The 20,986-nt window shown below is 37.5% G+C and overlaps 1 protein-coding gene across 1 annotated transcript in view; it reads left to right on the top strand.

Annotated features, from left to right (window-relative positions):
- WDR44 (WD repeat domain 44) overlaps nt 1-20,986 on the top strand; it is a gene marked incomplete in the record, with an annotated part of 85,238 nt that overhangs the window by 49,791 nt on the left and 14,461 nt on the right. Inside the window, 6 exon segments of the mRNA XM_045164556.1 lie at nt 2,087-2,223; nt 3,805-3,888; nt 8,661-8,767; nt 9,735-9,886; nt 12,175-12,313; nt 13,859-13,923. Of these exon segments, the coding sequence (XP_045020491.1) occupies nt 2,087-2,223; nt 3,805-3,888; nt 8,661-8,767; nt 9,735-9,886; nt 12,175-12,313; nt 13,859-13,923 (684 nt within the window).

Raw genomic sequence — 20,986 nt, forward strand, 5'->3', positions numbered from 1 at the left:
GTGAAAGTGTGCTGCACTCAATATGCCAGCAAATTTGGAAAACTCAGCAGTGGCCACGGGACTGGAAAAGGTCAGTTTTCATTCCAATCCCAAAGAAAGGCAATGCCAAAGAATGCTCAAACTACCTACCGCACAATTGCACTCATCTCACATGCTAGGAAAGTAATGCTCAAAATTCTCCAAGCCAGGCTTCAGCAATACATAAACCTTGAACTTCCAGATGTTCAAGCTGGTTTTAGAAAAGGCAGAGGAGCCAGAGATCAAATTGCCAACATCCACTGAATCATGGAAAAAACAAGAGAGTTCCAGAGAAACATCTACTTCTGCTTTATTGACTATGCCAAAGCCTTTGACTGTGTGGGTCACAATAAACTGTGGAAAATTCTGAAAGAGATGGGAATACCAGACCACCTGACCTGCCTCTTGAGAAACCTATATGCAGGTCAGGAAGCAACAGTTAGAACTGGACATGGAACAATAGACTGGTTCCAAATAGGAAAAGGAGTTCATCAAGGCTGTATATTGTCACCCTGTTTATTTAACTTCTATGCAGAGTACATCATGAGAAACGCTGGGCTGGAAGAAACACAAGCTGGAATCAAGATTGCCAGGAGAAATATCAATAACCTCAGATATGCAGATGACACCACCCTTATGGCAGAAAGTGAAGAGGAACTAAAAAGCCTCTTGATGAAAGTGAAAGTGGAGAGTGAAAAAGTTGGCTTAAAGCTCAACATTCAGAAAACGAAGATCATGGCATCTGGTCCCATCACTTCATGGGAAATAGATGGGGAAACAGTGGAAACAGTGTCAGACTTTATTTTTGGGGGCTCCAAAATCCTTGCAGATGGTGACTGCAGCCATGAAATGAAAAGACGCTTACTTCTTGGAAGGAAAGTTATGACCAACCTAGATAGCATGTTGAAAAGCAGAGACATAACTTTGCCAACAAAGGTCCGTCTAGTCAAGGCTGTGGTTTTTCCAGTGGTCATGTGTGGCTGTGAGAGTTGGACTGTGAAGAAAGCTGAGCGCTGAAGAATTGATGCTTTTGAACTGTGGTGTTGGTGAAGACTCTTGAGGGTCCCTTGGACTGCAAGGAGATCCATCCAGTCCATTCTAAAGGAGATCAGCCCTGGGTGTTCTTTGGAAGGAATGATACTAAAGCTGAAACTCCAGTACTTTGGCCACCTCATGCAAAGAGTTGACTCATTGGAAAAGACTCTGATGCTGGGAGGGATTGGGGGCAGGAGGAAAAGGGGACGTCCGAGGATGAGATGCCTGGATGACATCACTGACTCAATGGATGTGAGTTTGAGTGAACTCCGGGAGTTGGTGGTGAACAGGAAGCCCTGGCGTGCTGCGATTCATGGGGTTGCAAAGAGTCAGACATGACTGAGCGACTGAATTGGACTGAACTGAACTGAGTTACCATGACTCAGCAATACCACTCCTGTGTATACAGCAAAGTGAAATGAAAACATATGTCCACACAAAAAATGTACATAGGTGTTCATAACTAGCTAAAGTGTGGAAACAATACAAATGTCTGATAAATAGATAATAAAATATAGTATATCCATCCATGTGGACTATATTTTGGCAATTAAAAAGAATGAGCTTCTGATACATGCCATAACACAAATGAACCTTGAAAGCATGATGCTAAGTGAAAGAAGCCAATCACAAAAGACTACATACTATAATATAATTTATATGAAATGCCCAGAATAGGCAATTACATAGAGGAAAAAAGTAAATTAGTGGTTGCCAGGAACTGGGAGGAAAAGGGAATAAGGTATGACAGCTAATGGATATAGGGGTTTCTCTTGAGGGAGGCAGAAATGTTCTAAACTTAGATAATGGTGGTAGTTGTACAACTCTGTGAGTGTACTAAAAACTGTTGAATTATATATTAAATGTGTACATTATGTGGTGTGGGAATTGTATCTCACTAAAAATGTTTACAAAATTATTGCATACAGTACTGCATGTATCTAGAAAGTTCTTAGCTTAAATTTTTTAGGATTTTGTGGACTCAAAAAGGTAATTAAATTATAGGTACTCTTGGTGTTATTTTTTACTTCAGGAAATTTTAGCCAGTGTAATGATTAAAAACCTAGATACTGGAGAAGAAATACCTTTGAGTCTTGCAGAAGAGAAACTGCCAACGGGTATTAATCCTCTCACTCTACACATCATGAGAAGGACTAAGGAATATGTAAGGTATGGCCTAATGTTACTATTCATCATTTGTAGTATTTCATTCAAAGTGGTGAAGAGTTCTGTTTTTGCACTGTGAGAGTCCCTAATTTGGTTTCATTCAGTGTTCTTTTTTTAAAGTTAGAATTAAAATAGAGTCAATTAATGTATATATTCTTAAACTTTGTGCCCTCTTTTTGAAAACAAGTTCTTTTTTAAGATTCCACATTTAAGTGATATCATAAAGTATTTGTCTTTTTCTGTCTGATTTATTTCATTTAGTTTAATGTTCCCAAGGTCTATCCATATTGTCACAAATGGCTGGATTTCCTTCCTTTTTATGGCTGAATAATATTCCTGTGTGTATCACATTTTCTTCATTTAACTTTGTTCTCTCTTATAACTGTGCAGTTACTTGGGGGGAAATATATATCTTAGTTCATTTCAGTTCAGTCATTCAGTTGTGTCTGACTCTTTACGACCCCATGGACCGCAGCATGCCAGGCCTCCCTGTCCATCACCAACTCCCAGAGTTTACCCAAACTCATGTCCATTGAGTCAGTGATACCATCCAACCATCTCATTCTCTGTAGTCCCCTTCTCCTGACTTCAGTCTTTCCCAGCATCAGGGTCTTTTCAAATGAGTCAGCTCTTCGCATGAGGTGGCCAAAGTATTGGAGTTTCAGCTTCAACATTGAACGCTTAGGACCGAGGGATGGGGGAGCCTGGTGGGCTGCCGTCTATGGGGATGCACAGAGTCGGACACGACTGAAGTGACTTAGCGGCAGCAGATAGCATATTCAAAAGCAGAGACATTACTTTGCCAACAAAGGTCCGTCTAGTCAAGGCTATGGGACAAAGTGCTATCTAGGTTGGTCATAACTTTCCTTCCAAGGAGTAAGTGTCTTTTAGTTTCATGGCTGCAGTCACCATCTTCAGTGATTTTGGAACCCCCAAAAATAAAGTCAGCCACTGCTTCCACTGTTTCCCCATCTATTTGCCATGAAGTAATGGGACTGGATTCCATGGTATATCTTAAATATCATAGTATTTGGTTTGTCTTCTTTTAAAATGATTTATATTATTCTAGAGACAATATTAAAACATAAGAGGCTAAAAAGCCATGTGGGATAAATACCTGATCTTCTGAAACCTAGCTTTAAGGATCAGAAATTTTATACATAATTGTATTGTCTTTTTAGGGTCAGACAGTCTTTAGAGTGAAATGATTGACTTTACTGTGAGAAATATGTAGACCCAAGAAATAATTTCTTTGAAACCAAAGCTTTCACATGATGTGCCTGATAAGTAAGGAGGGAGATATTTACAAGTTAATTTGTCATTTCTGCATAGCATGTTTTACCCAGCACAATGCCTTTTTTGTGTTAGTTTTTTCATAAATTCCTGAATTGCATTTGTTTATGTTTTATGCATTGTACCATCTTTCAAGTCTTTTAATTCTCAGGGTCATTTAAATTAAACTTACATAAAGCCTGTAAACATTTTTTTTCTTAACACTGATTAGTTAATTGTATAGAAAGTATACATAGAGATTTTTGAGAAGTTTTGAGAAATGGCTTCTTTTAAAATGACTTCTTCTTGTAGTAATGATGCAGCACAGTCGGACGACGAAGAGAAGTTACAGTCTCAACAAACAGATACTGATGGTGGACGGTTAAAACAGAAAACGTGAGTTACATCCAATTTCTTCATTTCAGGCTTCTATTACTGTGTGTGTGTGTGTGTGTGTGTGTGTGTGTGTTTTATGTATGATAACTTTCATACTGTTTTAAATCTATGCTCTGGCCAGTTTGTTTGTCCATCTACCACCACCACTCCCTGCCCTCAGGCAATGGATTATGAGTTCCTTGAGGCTGTCTTGGTCATTTTTATAGCATCTGACATACAGTAAATTATCAATACATTTTGCTTCATGCTTGTATTATTTTTCTGATGATAGATAGGTACCAGAAGTGTTGGTAGAAGAACATGAATTGTTCTTGAAGTTGCTTTTCCATTTCACATCATCTCTCCAAATCCTATTTGTCTTTCTAAACTCAACTACATGACACTCTTCCTGACCACTCCAGTTCATAATAGATTTTCCTGTTCTCAATTTCAATGACAGCTGTAGTCTATATACCATACATTTGCTATTTATATTATCTTAAATTGTTTTCTGATTTAAAAAATAAAATAAATACATGTTAAACAACTAGACCATAAGAATCGATGCTTTTGAACTGTGGTGTTGAAGAAGATTCTTGAGAGTCCTTTGGACTGCAAGGAGATCAAACCAGTCAATTGTAAAGGAAATCAATCCTAAATATTCATTGAAAGGACTAATGCTGAAGCTGCAGTACTTTGGCCACCTGATGCAAAGAACTGACTCATTTGAAAAGACCCTGATGCTGGGAAAGATTGAAGGCAAGAGAAGGGGACAACAGAGGATGAGATGGTTGGATGGCATCACCTACTCAGTGGACATGAGATTAAGCAAGCTCCAGGAGATGGTGAAGGACAGGGAAGCCTGGCATGCTGCAGTCCGTGGGGTCACAAAGAGTCAGACGTGACTGAATGACTGAACAACAATACGTTGCAAAAGGATTTTGATCATACCATTCTGTTTTCCTGTATAAAAATGTAGCACAGTGGTAGACATGTAGGATTTCCTTGATTATACACAAGTCCCTTGTTGTTCAGTCACTCAGTTGTATCTGACTCTTTGCGACCCCATGGACTGCAGCATGTCAGGCTTACCTGTGCTTCACTATCTCCCAGAGTTTGCTCAAATTCATGTCCATTGAGACAATGATGCCATCCAACCATCTCATCTTCTGTCACACCCTTCTTCTGCCCTCAGTCATTCCCAGCATCAGGGTCTTTTCAAATGCGTGGTGGTCAGCATCAGTCCTTCCAATAAGTATTCAGCACTGATTTCCTTTAGGATTGACTGATTTGATCTCCTTGCTGTCCAAGGGACTCTCAAGAGTCTTCTCCAGCACTACAATTCAAAAGCCACAATTCTTTGATGCTCAGCCTTCGGTATGGTCCAACTCTCACATCCATACACGACTACTGGAAAAACCATAGCTGTGACTATACAGACCTTTGTCAGACCTTTGATGTCTTTGCTTTTGAATACGCTGTCTAGGTTTGTCACAGCTTTTCTTCCAAGGAGCAAGCGTCTTATAATTTCATGGCTGCAGTCACTGTCTGCAGTGATTTTTGGAGCCCAAGAAAATAAAGTCTGTCATTGTTTCCATTGTGTCCCCATCTATTTGTCATGAAGTGATAGGACTGGATGCCGCGATTTTCGTTTTTTGAATGTTGAATTTAAAGCCAGCTTTTTCACTCTCTTCTTTCACCTTCATCAAGAGGCTCTTTAGTTCTTCTTCGCTTTCTGCCATTAGGGTGGTGTCATCTGCATATCTGAGATTATTGATATTTCTCCTCACAATTTTGATTCCAGCTTGTGATTCATCCAGCCTGGCAGGCATTTTTCATGATGTACTACTCTGCATGCAAGTTAAATAAACAGGGTGATAATATACAGCCTTGACCTACTCGTTTCCCAATTTTGAACTGTCTATTGTTCCATGTCCAGTTCTAACTGTTGCATTTGATCTGCATGTAGGTTTCTCAGGAGACAGGTAAGGTGGTTTGGTATTCCAGTCTCTTCAAGAATTTCCGACAATTTGTTGTGATACACAGTCAAAGGCTTTAGTGTCATCAGTGAATCAGAAATAGGTGTTTTCCCCTTGCTTTTTCTATGATCCAGTGGATATTGGCAATTTGATCTCTGGTTCCTTTGCCTTTTCTTAATCTAGCTTGCATATCTGGAAGTCCTTTAATTGGCAATAATTTAGTCTAAGGCCAAAGTGAGTTCTCCACTCAAGTCTGATCTTTTCCTCATGTGGAAAGTATAGCAAAGAAAGCTTTGAGATTTTTTTAGAAAAGGTATGCCCACAGTGGAGGTATATGATAACACCTCAGGCATCTGAACCTTGGCTGTCTAGCAGTGGCAACTATTAAGGACCGTATAATTAGAATTATTCAGGAGACATATAGACCTCTAGGAAAGAGAATGCTCCATGCAGTAAAGCTCATTATTTTTTAAAAAGAAAAGCTCCTCAGGTTTATTGAAAACCTTTATACTTACTTCTTACATAATTTTAAAAAGTCTGGTCATCTGATATTTAATCTCAGAGCAAAATAGAAGCATCAGACCATGACAAATATAAGTTAGCACATAAGAATGTCAGAGAATACTCTGATTGCAAGAGAAGAATGAGGAAAATGATAAAAAGGACTCATTGCTCAGCCATTCCACACGGCAGTGCTTTCAACTTCTTCTCACATCATGATGTTCAGAGCATGGTATTATTTGCACTGAATCCTGGGGTAAGCTGATGAGGCAGCTGATGGCCAGAAGAGACTGACCCAGGGTTCTGCTTTCTCTGGGCCCTACCCTATTGCCTTGAAGGCTGAGAGGGGAACCATTATTATGGCCCACTTGGAATCATTTGAGAAGCCTTGGTGTATTAAAGAATAGTAAAGATGGTAACTGACCCTGTTTATTAAAGAAATTTTTGAGCATTAAGTGCCATTGAAGAAGGCACAAATGTATGTATTTTAGAGATGGTGTCATACAAAATGGCTAAAATATCTGCTTTCTTGCTTATAGTAGTAGTAAACCTATAGTTAACCAGAAAAATATAACTTCAGTTATAAATAGCAGAGACCTTATTGTGATTTTAAAAATGGTTTATCTGTTTTTAATCTCTATATGTATTTAATCTCTGTATCACAGATATAAACTAGTGGTTACCAGTGGGGAGAAGGAAGAAGGGAGAGGCAAGATAGGGGTAGGGGATTAAGATATACACACTGCTCTGTATAAAATAAGCTACAAGGATATATTGTACAGCATGGGGAATATAGCCACTATTTTATAATAACTTTATTTAATTTTTATTTTATATTGGAGTATAGTTGACTTACAATATCATGTTAGCTTAACTGGTGTACAACAAAGTGATTCAGTTATGCATGTGCATATATCCATTCTTTTTCAGATTCCTTTCCCATATAAGTTATTAGAGAATATTGAATAGGGTTTCCTGTGCTATACAGTAGATTCTTGTTGATTATCTGTTTTATATATAGTAGTATGTATATGTCAATCCCAAACTCCTAATTTATCTCCTCCCCTCCACCTTTCCCCGTTTCCCCTTTGGTAACTGTAAGTTTGTTTTCAAAGTCTGTGAGTATGTTTCTGTTTTGTAAATAAGTTCATTTGTATGGTTTTTTTAGATTCCACATGTAAGTGATAACATATGATATTTGTGTTTGACTGACTTCACTTATTTATGATAACCTCTAGGTCCATCCATGTTGCTACAAATCTCATTTCATTCTTTTTTATGGCTGAGTAATATTCCATTGTATATATGTACCTCATTGTCTTTATTCATTCCTTTGTTGATGGACATTTAGGTTGCTTCCATGTCTTGGCTATTGTGAGTAATGTACATTGGAGGTGCATGTATCTTTTTAAAGTGTGCTTTTCTCCAGATATATGCCCAGAGGAGTGGGATTGCTGGACCATATGGTAGTTCTTTTTTTATTTTTTTAAAGAATCTCCATACTGTTCTCCATAGTGGTTTTACCAATTTAAATTCCCACCAACATGTGGGAGGGTTCCCTTTTTGCCCTACCCTCTCCAGCACTTATTGTTTGTAGACTTTCTGATGATGACCATTCTGGCTGATGTGAGGTGATGCCTTGTTGTATTTTTGATTTGTATTTCTCTAATAATTAAGGATGTTGAGCATCTTTCTGTCTGCTTTTTTGCCATATATATGTCTTCTTTGGAGAAATGTCTATTTAGATCTTCTGCTCATTTTTAATTGGATTGTTTTGTTTTTGTTTTTTTGATATTCAGCTGGCAGGAGCTGTTTTTTATATTTTGGAGATTAGTCCCTTGCTGGTCACTTCATTTGCAAATATTTTCTCCCATTCTGTGGGTTGTCTTTTGTTTTGTTTATGATTTCCTTTGCTGTGCAGAAGCTTTTAAGTTTAATTAGATCCCATTTTTTTTTGTTTTGTTTTTATTTTCATTACTCCAGGAGTTAGCTCCAAAAAGATAGTGCTGCAATTTATGCCAAAGAGTGTTCTACCTATGTTTTCCTCTAGTGACATGATAATGCTGTAGAGGATATGATACTGTCATTGGGGGGACTGCCTGTATTTCCTTTGTAGCCATATTGATTTGAGTATATTTATTCCATAGAACAAGGGATTTGGGGTGTTAAACACCTACTATTTATATAAAAAAGGAATTATTTCAAAATGATACTCTTTACCAGTCACAGCTCATGAGATTATCTGTGAATTGTTGAACTTTTGAGTTAATAAGAAGTAATCTGGGTTGGGTTTTTTTTTACATTTTTGGTAAGGACTCAACTAAAGAAGTTCCTAGGAAAATCAGTAAAGAGAGCGAAGCACCTTGCTGAGGAATATGGTGAACGTGCTGTAAATAAAGTTAAAAGTGTTAGAGACGAAGGTAAGGGAAATAGAACCCTTCAACTGAATATTTAATTGATTTGTAGTCATTTAAGTTTAGCCTGTAGTTTATAATAAACATTCTATTTTATTGAAAGTAATAAATCTTTATAGCTTTTATCTTAGCATTTCAATAAATCATATTACTCTCACTATCAATTTTATGAGTGGAAAGAAAAATTTATTTATCTTAAACACGAATTTGTACATATTTTGTGACTGCAGCAACTTGGAAGAGGTGTTTGTTCAATAATCAGTTGTAAATTTTGTAAGACTAGTGTTTATAAATATTCTCAAAATTAGGTAGATTTTCTGAATTTCTGCACCTTAACTTCCTGTGCCCTTGTTATAACTGTATTGATTTGTTACATGGTATTTATTCTGTGCCAAACACTACTCTCAGCACTTTCACCTGTATTAGCTCATTTACTCCTCTTAAAAAGTCTATGAAGTAAGTACCATTATTGTTGTTGTTTAGTCACTAAGTCATATCTGATTCTTTGTGACTCTGGACTGTTGCCCACCAGGCTCCTCTGTCCATGGGTTTTCCCAGGCAAGAATACTGCAATGTATTGCCATTTCCTTCTCCAGGGGATCTTCCCGACCCAGGGATTGAACCCATGTCTCCTGCATTGCAGGCAGCTTCTTTACCACTGAGCCACCAGGGAAACCCCCATGACTGAATACAGCAGGGATACCATTATTATCCCATTTTATAGATAGGAAAACTGAGGCACAGAAAGGTCAAATACCTTGCCCATAGTCACATAGATAATGACAGAGCTGAATTTGGACCCAGGCAGTCTGGTACTACCAGACTCCATGCTGCTAAACCAATATGCTATTTAGTAGTAGACAGATTTTGCTTTTCCAATTAATGAATCTTCTTGGTAAGCAGTAGGTATGAAAATATGATTGTAGCAATATCTACATTAGCTAGTGATGCTTTCTATTGCTTTTCTATTCAGTTTTTCATACTGATCAAGATGATCCTTCATCAAGTGATGATGAAGGAATGCCATACACAAGACCAGTTAAATTCAAAGCAGCACATGGCTTCAAAGGACCTTACGATTTTGATCAGATCAAAGTGGTACAAGATCTTAGTGGTGAACATATGGTAAGCAACCTTTTTATTTTTTTTTATTTTTTTTATTATTATTATTTTTTAAATTTTATTTTATTTTAAATTTTACATAATTGTATTAGTTTTGCCAAATATCAAAATGAATCCGCCAACCTTTTTATTTTTAAGGATTGATTCTGTTTTCGTTGAGAGAAATAATTTGACTTCTATAAAGCTGATGTCTTCTTATATATATAATTTTGCTATCCTGAGCCTGAAGAGTGAATTGATATTAATATGATTTAATGAATAAGTAATGCAGAGTCCATCTCTGAATTGTTGTTCAAGAAGTGACTTATAAGTAAACTCTAGGCCTGTATCATTAAGAAAGCTGTGTAAACTTTCTTTTACCAAAGAAAGGTACCAAACTTAAAAGCAATTAAGGGTGATCTGTCACTTTGAACAATGTTTAAAATGTTCCCTCGTATATTTTAAATAATTTATACAAATATTTCAGAAGCTCGGTATATTTTGTGAAGTGAAAGAGCAAAGAGAGAGATAGAGGTACACGTTGTCTTAAAATGTACCAAAGTAGATGTCAAGTTCACAAAGTACATCACAGTTACCCCCTGAAAATGCTAGAAACACAGGGAAGAGTGTAATAAACTCAGAACTGGGTAAGTGATGCTGTGGGTCTTTGACCAGGGTATCTACTTATTTATTTACATTTTTAAATCTAAAAGTTGGCTTATACATATCAGGTGGCAACCAGATTTGAATTTACTTTGGTACTTATAATCTACACATAAAACGTTTGAGTTGTAGAGCATAGGGAACTATATTCAATATCCTGTGATAAACTATAATGGAAAAGAGTATGAAAAAGAATATGTATTATATTTACAACTGAAACACTGTGCTTGCTGTATGGCAGAAATTAACAGAGCATTGTAAATCAGCTACACTTTAATAAAATAAAAGTTTTTAAAAAGCTTGAGTTGTTTATAGTAAGTTCCTTAGGGAATCTGATGAATTTCCTTGTACTGTATTGAGTCTTTTTCAGTATTTCTAGTTTTAAGTTAAAATCTCATGGCAATAAGTTCCAAATGACAAATTTCTTAACATTTTTGTGGGAATTTTGTGGAAATGAATATTCCATTAAATAAACTGTTACCTCTAACTTGGATGATCTTTTTGATCTGCATAGATGTATGTTATCAATTTAATAGTGGTTATAAGATTATTTGGGATTTGGCCTTTCCAATTTAAGGATTCACGTTCTTTATTGCTTTCCCCAAATACCTCCCCACTCTTTTCAGTACTGTCTGTCTGAGAATTTTAGCAATATGCTACAAAACTTTTTTCTGGGGAGAAAAACAGAATGAGACCACACCATTCCAACACTTCCAAATGCCCAGTGCTGTGAGGGTTACTGCTAAGGTGCACCTTATTCTTCCCTCAGCCCTTGTCAGGAGTTGTTATTGCTATTCTCAGGGCTGTGCCCCCTCCTATTCCACTTGCTGTCATGTTCAGCTAGGAGACTAAGACCCCAGACTAGGCTTTGTACTTTTGCAGTGAAGGTTTCTGGCCACCTCAGATTTCCCATTTCCATTAATATGTGGACAATATATGGGTCTTGAAGATGTTAGTTTACATTATAGAAAACTGTAGCTCAGCTGTCTTTCCCCCGTCTTCTAAAGGCCCCTTTTGTGGTATTATAGCACCACTGGACTGTTAGCTTTAAATGGAGCTAGTAATGTGAGCATTATTTTAGTATACAATAAGTCCCCTATATACAAACCTTCAACCTGCTAACTTTCAAAGATGCGAATCTGCGTTCGCATGTACAATCATGTAAGCTAGTTCACGTGTCTGGCATACATGGTCACATGTGTGCATCCTCTTCAGGTGGTTGTGCTTTTGTGTACTTTACAGTACTGTATAGAGTACGGTAGTACAGTATCCTTATTTCAAGTCCAGGATGTCTGGAAGCAAGTATAAAAGCAGTGGTGATATAGGTGGTACTACTGTACTTTTCAAGGTACTGTACTGTAAGATTAAAAATGTTGTCTTAATTTTTTGTGTTTGTATATTATTTGTTTGAAAAGTGTCATAAATCTATTACAGTACAGTATTATATAGCCGATTGTGTTAGTTGGGTATACCTAAGCTAACTTTGTTGGACTTAAGAACAAATTGGATTTATGAAGGCACTTTTGGAATGGAAATTGTTCATATTCAGGGACTTTATGTATCATTTGGCATACAACTTATAAGGGGTTTTTTTGGCTGAAAAATAATGGCTCAGCTTTTGAACTTTGAACCTTCCTTTGTTTTCACAGGGAGCTGTGTGGACCATGAAATTTTCTCACTGTGGCAGATTACTTGCCTCTGCTGGACAAGACAATGTAGTGAGAATATGGGCTTTAAAAAATGCTTTTGACTATTTCAACAATATGCGAATGAAATACAATACAGAAGGTATTTTTCCTTTATTGGCGGGGTTTAAAAAATCCAGAGACATCTGGCATTTTTACATTTTAGGTATAATAATGCCCTCTTATCTGGCAATCATTTGCAGCAACCACTATTTTCCATATAAGCCACAAACCTAAAAATAAGACAGAAGTCAACAGCAAAAAGCATCTAAACCCAGTGGAAAAAACTACCACAAAGTTTTTGACTTTATCTCTTATCAGGTATACTGCAGAGTTAAATTCATGAACTATTGAGGACAAGGTTGTTTGGTTTCCCCTGGTAACTTTCAGGTCTATCCTAGGTTAAAAGGAAATGTGTGATTAATCTAGAAAAAGAATGAGAATAATACATACCTCTAATAAGTAAAGAATGATTAAGGAAACATAAGCCATGGAAAGTAAATGTGATTTGTCAATACATCAAAGAGTATATGAAACTAGGTTAAATGGAAAAGAGAAATCCCAGAATATGATGTGTGTACACACGATTACAACTATGTAAAATATTTCTGAATTATGTTATCAGCAAAGTGTTTAGAATTGATGTTTTAGGAGCTTTAAGTGTATAGGATTCTTTTCTTGTAATTATTGTCGTTACTTAACTGCAGTACATTTTCACCACAAACCTCTTGCTATCCAATCATCCAAGGCTGAATACATGAAGCTAAGATATGAGAGAAAGAAGAATAGAGGTGACCATGGGCAGGAGTATAGAATATAGTTGCAGTAGTAATTTGAGGAACATAGAAATCTAGGGAGAGCCACTAAACTGGCCAGCGGGACCCATATACTTTAGTAGCCCCATGAGGTTGTTTGCAATATGTTATAACGACATAGTTTGAGATCATAATGAGTTGACAGAAAGTAAAGCTGTTTATTATAGATTTCTTTTATTGCCCTGCCTAGAGCATAAAGACTATTTTCAGTGGCCATTGAGATTTCTTGCCTGGAAAATCCTGTGGACGGAGGAGCCTGGTAGGCCGCAGTCCATGCGGTCGCAAAGAGTCAGACACGACTGAGCGACTTCACTTTCACTTTTCACTTTCATGCATTGGAGAAGGAAATGGCAACCCACTCCAGTGTTCTTGCCTGGAGAATCCCAGGCACCAGCCCAGCCTGATGGGCTTCCGTCTATGGGGTCGCACAGAGTCAGACACAACTGAAGCGACTTAGCAACAACAACAACAACAATTGAGATTTAACCCAGCCCAGACACTTTTTACCCCTTTATTGTTCATCTTGCTAATTGTTCTGATTGACAAGAATGTCTTCACAATGAATAATGAGGATATAACAATATTTTATTAAATTGGACATGTGGTTAAGCCAATTTATAAAGATTCTATATAAAAATAATAAAAACAAATACTTTGGTGCCTAAGAGTTAATGCTTTGCTTGTTTAGAAAAATACATTTTTCTAGAATGATGCATTCTATGACTTTTAATTAGGTGTTACTGTGTTATTATTTGTGATTGATGTTTTCTGTGTGTGTGTATATACAGTTGTATATACATACATGCCTTTTTACAATTACTATGTCGTTTTAGGACGTGTGTCCCCATCACCTTCTCAGGAAAGTCTAAATTCATCAAAATCTGATACAGATACAGGGGTATGTTCATTATTTTATGGTTACTGTTGTTACATGCTATGATTTTTTTTTAATCATAAAGTAACATTGTTTATCAGATATTACAGATTCATGAAAGTAGTTAAAATTGAGATGCATTAGAAATGAGAATTCCTTCTGTTAGAATTAGTAAATGAAAAATTGTGATGGTTAAAGGTTGTCAGACAGTATCTAATATTACTCAAGCTACCATACTAATATAAATCTAAACAAAAGAAATTCCCTCTCCTCAAATCCATGTGAGATACTTTATTTAAAAATTTTCTCCTATTTTTTGCCCACACCACACAGCATGTGAGATCTTAGTTCCCTGACCAGGGATTGAACCTGTTCCCCCTTCAGTGGAAGCACAGTGTCTTAGACACTGGCCCACCAGGGAAGTCCCTAGATATTTTTAAAATGATAAAAGTAACGGATACCTGAATAAGAAATAACTAAGAAAAGAAAAAAAGATACTGAAATATCTTAATTTTTCCATCTTCTTGGTTTAGTAAATGCTTTATCCCAGTGTCAGATAGTTTAAAATATCTTAATGATTTTCATTTGGTCTCAGAGCTGGAAAATTAAATATAACCAGTTTTAAACCTAAAAAGCAGAATGCAAAATATTCTAAGCTGTCCCCTGTGGTGCTTATGTGTTGAGTGAGGCAAAGATTATGTAAATACAGAGAACCTAAAATGTTCACCTGCTCAGTAGTATTTTCCTGGGATTTCATTAGCTCTATGGTATTTGACACTAATTTTTCCCTACTCTAAACATTCTCCCCTCAGCTTTCCATGGTTCTGTTCTTCCTTGTTCTCTTCCTATACCCCTGCTGTCTCTTCCTCTTCCACCCCCTTAAGTATTGCTGTTTCTCCTGAGTTTTGTCCTTTGTCCGTTCTCAATTAAGATATTCACTCACTGCCGCCAATCCTGAACTGGCTTTGGCTCTAAAATTCTTGTTTTCTTTCAAGAGCTTTATGTTTTTTAAACAACAATGAAATCTTATTGTGCATGCTGCCCTTTTCACATAACAATATATAAAGGCTCTCTCCACCTACATGTTCTTTAAGCACATCAGTTTTGAGTATCTGTTACATGTTCCACACACTGCTAGATTCAGCAAAATCAAAGGAGACTTATTTTGTGGCCTCAGGGATCTTGCTGACTAGTGAAATAGATATCCCTGCAGTTATAGTATTTGATGGTAATACTCGATCGAAGATACTACACAAATATACAAGTTAGCCTTATGAATCAAGGTATCAGGAAAAGCTCCCTGGAGGCTTTTGAACGAGGAGTAAGACAAGGAAGGAAGGGGAGTATCAGAGCAGATAGCAAGTGCAAAAGCATGGAGGCTGAAACAGCATGGCATGTTAAAGGTACTGCCTGGCTGGACCAAAGGCTGCATGTGTGGGAGTTATAGGAAAGGTAGACAGGATTGGGATTTTAAGTGGCTTTTTATGTTAAACCAAGGCATGAACTTTATCCTCAAGGTACTGGAGAAGGATGGACTTTGAGGAGTTTAGAGCAGAAGCTGAGTTAAAATGTTTAGATTTTTGTTTTGGAAAGAGCATTCTGGTAGCAGTGTAAAAGACAGATTGGATGGAGGTTCCAGGCTAGAGACAGGGAGACTATTTAAGAGGCTTTCAACTTCATAAGTAAATGAGTACTTCAATTATGGTAGATTATGATAGCAATGAGTCTAGAAACCATAAAGAGGAGCTGAATTTGAGAAATATAAAAGAAAGAATTGATAACTCACTACCTGGGGCAAAAAATGAGTAGCATAGGATGATTCCCATGTGTCTGACTTGAGCAGCTGGTTAGATATTAATGATCATTCATGAAAATGTTTTTTATTATTATCTACCCACAACCCTGCTTCTGCTCTTTTGAGCCATCTTTAATGGCATCAACATCCATAAGTTACCTTTTTAACTCAGTTAGAAACACTCTATTACTTTTTCTATCTTACTCACAGGTCAAATTAGTTAAAAATTCTATCCAATCTACCTCTTCCTATGCCCATGGAGTCTGTCACCTCATCACTCACATCATCTTGACCCTTGATACTTATTTAGATGTTTGCTGTAGCCTCCTAATTGGGTTTTCTGTCTCTGGTCTCTACTGCCACTAGATTTTTTTTTTTTTTTTTTGCCACACCACAAGGCTTGCGAATGGAACCTGTGGCCCCTGCTTTGGAAGCAAGGAATCCTAAGCACTGGACCATCAGGGAATTCTAGACCTTACTATCATTTTGTGATTTTAAATCGTCTAGTGGCTCCTTGTCACCATCCTTCCTGATATTACCTCTTCTTACCTTTTTAACTCAGTACTAATTTCCTAGTACCTCTGCATCCTACTTGCTAGGCTAGGTGTAGGTCTGTACCCTAAACACTCACTTTCATGTCTTCATTCATGTGGTTTGCTTTGCCAGGAATTCCCTTCCTATCCCCTTTCCTTACAGAGCAAAGCCCTACTTATCCTTCAAGATTCAGCCTAAATATCATATCTTCTCTTATTATTTTCCCTGAGTCATGCAAGCAAAATTGTTCCTCACTTGTGTTCTGATAGTATGTCATATGTACTTTGACATTGATATTACTTACTGTGTCTTCCTTGGCAGTTTGTCCCTCTGGCTAGGCTCAGAACCGATTGAAGGCAAAAATCTGTGTATCACAGATCTTAGTATCCTTGAACCTAACCCCATGCCTGACTGCGGCAGGCCTAAATCAGTGTTAAATTACCACTTCTATACCTTTCATTCATTCCTATTCCCTTATCTGGATGCCTGCAATCTCCCTTTTTTTCTACTTTAAACTTGCCTGTTCTTCAAGGCCCATTTCCTCCATAAAGCCTTCACTAACTAATGTAGTGGTTAAAATTTTAACTACTTTGCTTTAGGGGAAAAGGATTTGCTTTTATTAATTTAATTCACAGTAGAGTTTCCAGGTCTTGATTACTATTAAAAACAGGGACTATTTGTACCATCTTATATTATCTTATTTTAACAATGCTACTTACAGATTATTAACTACTTCCATTCCTACCCCCCGCCCCAAACCCCTAAGTAACTCCCAACATTGTTTGAGTAGAAGACCTATTAAATGAGGAGCATAGGGACTTTCCTGGCAGTCCAGTGGTTGGGATGCCACACTTCCACTGTAGGAAACAAAGGGTTCAGTCCCTGGTTGGGTAACTAAGATCCCACATGCTGTGCGGTGCAGCTGGGTTGTAGGGGGCGGGGGATGGGAAATGAACATAGTAGTTCTTTGACCCAAAAAGTACTGATGCCCTGAAGTACTCAACTCTTTTTTCTGGAGTAGTTGAGTATCATTTATATCTGTTATTTTCAGGAAAAGATTCTTTGGGGTTCCTTTCATGTCTGTCATTCTGTATGGAGACAGTTAAATGAAGCCTCTATGCCTTTGGAGTTTGATATCTAGTATTACCTTTGAGCCTATTACTTGCTGCAGTGAGGCACAGTAAGCACGGTTGAGTTTATTTCCCTTATATATGTGTTCTTTTTTCTTTTTCCTCATGATAGTGATATCTTATATTTTATCTCTTTTGAGATATAGACTTACATCTCTTATAGACTCTTGCCTTCTTAGCATCCATGCAAAATAGAGTCCATAAAAGCACTTATTGTACAGTTGGGCATACAGAGTGACATACCCAACATCATTCACCTACTCATTGGTCATGCCATGCCTAGAATTCTGGCTCTTATACTCTGTTTCTATTGATTTCCGAAAGTAGCTCAGTAAACATAAGGAAGAAAGGAAGAGGGGTGTGTTTAGTTTGCTCCACTATGCTACAGTCATGTAACATTTCTTCTTGACACTAGAAGTTGTAAGTATGATGTTTGCCTAAAAATTAATGTTTTTCTTGGATAAATCTATTTATGTTTGGTGTGCTTGATTAGTGGAATACCAATATGGGTGTTATAGCATTTAATTTCTGCTTAGAATTTTTGAGAATAGATTGTAGGGGAGGAAAAAGTTTCCTCTACTATCTTATGTTCTGTGGCTTGGATCTATGAAATAATCTGACAAAAGACAGATTAAGAGGAGAGACAGTTTATTATGTATGCATATGGAGGCCTTCCTAGGGAAAGAGTGAAGACCCCAAAAAGCTGTTATACACAGGAGCTTATATATCATTTTAACAAAGAGCAAAGTTAGTGGAAAAGTGACAAGATAAAGAAAAAGGAGTTTAGGCTTTTAGGGGCAGTAAATTGTGAGAAGGTAAATCTGTTGGGGAAACTAATGGAAGGTAATGGTTATTTACTAAGATTCTGTTTAGGCAGATAAGATTGATTCTCTCCTTCCTGGTAAGGGAGAGGTGAGGGGGAGACACATTCACAAAGGGCATTTTATGCTCTGCTTTCAAGTAGAAGGGAGGAGGGCAGATGTTTTTTCTTGTCTCTGTTTCTTCTCAGTTGCCTTCAGCTCAAAATAATCCTAGGCAAAGGGGCATGTTTTGGGGTGACATTCTGATCCCCTTCAAAATCATTAGAGTCTAAAACTTGGATGAAAGGACTTAACTATAAGAAAGTGAGAGGAAATTTTTGTGAAATTGTACACATGCAGTATTTTATTAAAAATGCACAGTAGTTTATATTTGGTTCAGTCAACAAACAATTATTAAATGTCAAAAATGTGTTAGGCACTTCTCCTTGCTTTCCAAGAGACTCTCAAGAGTCTTAAAACCATAATTCAAAAGCATTAATTATTTGATGCTCAGCCTTCTTTCCAGTCCAACTCTCACATCTTTACACGACTACTGGAAAAACCACGGCTTTGACTATATGGACCTTTACTGGCAAAGTAATGTCTCTGCTTTTTAATATGCTGTCTAGGTTTGTCATAGCTTTCCTTCCAAGGAGCAAGCATCTTTGTGTGGCTGCTGTCACTTTCATGGCTGCTGTCACTTTCTTCAGTGATGTTGGAGCCCAAGAAAATAAAATGTGTTGCTGCTTCTACTTTTACCTCTTCTATTTGCCATGAAGTGATGGGACCAGATGCCATGACCTTAGTTTTTTTAATGTTGAGTTTAAAGCCAGCTTTTTCACTCTCCTCTTTCACCTTCATCAAGAGGCTCTTTAGTTCCTCTTCACTTTGTGCCATAAGGGTAGTGTTATCTTCATATCTGAAGTTATTGATATTTCTCCCGGCAGTCTTGATTCCAGCTTGTGATTCATCCAGCCTGGCATTTCACATGATGTACTGTGCGTATAAGTTAACTAAGCAGGGTGACAATATACAGCCTTGTCCTACTCCTTTCCCAATTTGGAACCAGTCTGTTGTTCATGTCTGCTTCTAACTGTTGCTTCTTGACCTGAATACAGGTTTCTCAGGAGGCAGGTAAGGGGTATTCTCATCTCTTGAAGAATTTTCCAGTTTGTTGTAATCTACACAGTCAAAGGCTTTCACACAGTCAATGAAGCAGATGTTTTTCTGGAACTCCCTTGCTTTCTCTGTGATCCTGTGAATGTTGGCAATTTGATCTCGATTCCTCTGCCTTTTCTAAACCCAGCTTGTACATCTGGAAGTTTTGGGTCACATACTGTTGAAGCCTAGCTGAAGGATTTTGAGCATAAACTTAGTAGCATGTGAAATGAGCACAACTGTATGGTAGTTTGGCACTGTCCTTCTTTGTGATTGGAATGAAAACTGACCTTTTCCAGTCCTGTGGCCATTGCTGAGTTTTCCAAATTTGCTCGCATTTTGAATGCAACACTTTTAACAGCATCACCTTTTAGGATTTTAAATAACTCAACTGGAATGCCATCACCTCCACTAGCTTTGTTCATAGTAATGCTTCCTAAGGCCCCCTTGATTTCACACTCCAGGATGTTTGGCTCTAGGTGAGTGCCCACACCATCATGGTTATCCAGGTCCTTAAGACCTTTTTTGTATAGTTCTGTGTATTCTTGCCACCTGTTCTTTATCTCTTTTGCCTCTGTTTGGTCCTTACATTTCCTGTCCTTTATTTTCCCATCCTTGCATGAAATGTTCCTTTGGTATCTCCAGTTTTCTTGACGAGGTCTCTAGTCTTTCCCATTCTATTGTTTTCCTCTACTTTTTTGTACTTTTATTGAAGAAGGCCTGTTATCTCTCCTTGATATTCTCTGGAATACTTCATTCAGTTGGGTATATTTTTCCTTTTTTCCCTTGCCTTTCACCTCCCAGCTATTTGTAAAGCCTCCTCAGACAACCTCTTTACCTACTTGCATTTCTTTTTCTTGGTGCTTGTTTTGGTCACTGCCTACTGTACAGTGTTATGAACCTCTGTTCATAGTTGTTTAGGCACTCTGTGTACCAGATCTAGTCCCTTGAATCTGTTTGTCACTTCCACTATATAATCATTAGGGATTTGATTTAGGTCATATCTGAATGGCCTAATGGTTTTCCCTAATTTCTTCAATTAAGCCTGAATTTTGCAATAAGGAGCTCATGATCTGAGCCACAGTCAGCTCCAAATCTTCTTTTTGCTGACTGTGTAGAGCGTCTCCATCTTTGGCTGTAAAGAATGTAATCAGTCTGTTTTCAGTATTGACCATTTGGTGATGTCCATGTGTAGAGTTGTCTCTTGTGTTGTTGGAAGAGTATGTTTGCTATGACCGGTGTGTTCTCTTGACAAAGTTCTGTTAACCTTTGCCCTGCTTCATTTTGTACGCCAAGGCCAAACTTGGCTGTTACTCCAGGTATCTCTTGACTTCCTGCTTTTGCATTCCAATTCCCTATGATGAAAAGGACTTTTTTTTTTTTTTTTTTTTAGATGTTGGTTCTAAAAGGGCTTGTAGGTCTTCATAGAACTGGTCAACTTCAGCTTCTTCAACATCAGTGGTTGGGGCATAGATTTGGATTCCTATGATGTTGAGTAGTTTGCCTTAGAAATGAACTGAGATCATTCTGTCATTTTTGAGATTGCACCCAAGTACTACATCTCAAACTCTTTGTTGACCATGATGGCTACTCCATTTCTTCTATGGGATTTTTGCCTATAGTAGCAGATGTAATGGCCATCTGAATTAAATTGGCCCATTCCCATTCAC

The sequence above is a fragment of the Bubalus bubalis genome, chromosome X (genome assembly GCF_019923935.1).
Source record: "Bubalus bubalis isolate 160015118507 breed Murrah chromosome X, NDDB_SH_1, whole genome shotgun sequence".
Taxonomy (NCBI): Eukaryota; Metazoa; Chordata; class Mammalia; order Artiodactyla; family Bovidae; genus Bubalus; species Bubalus bubalis.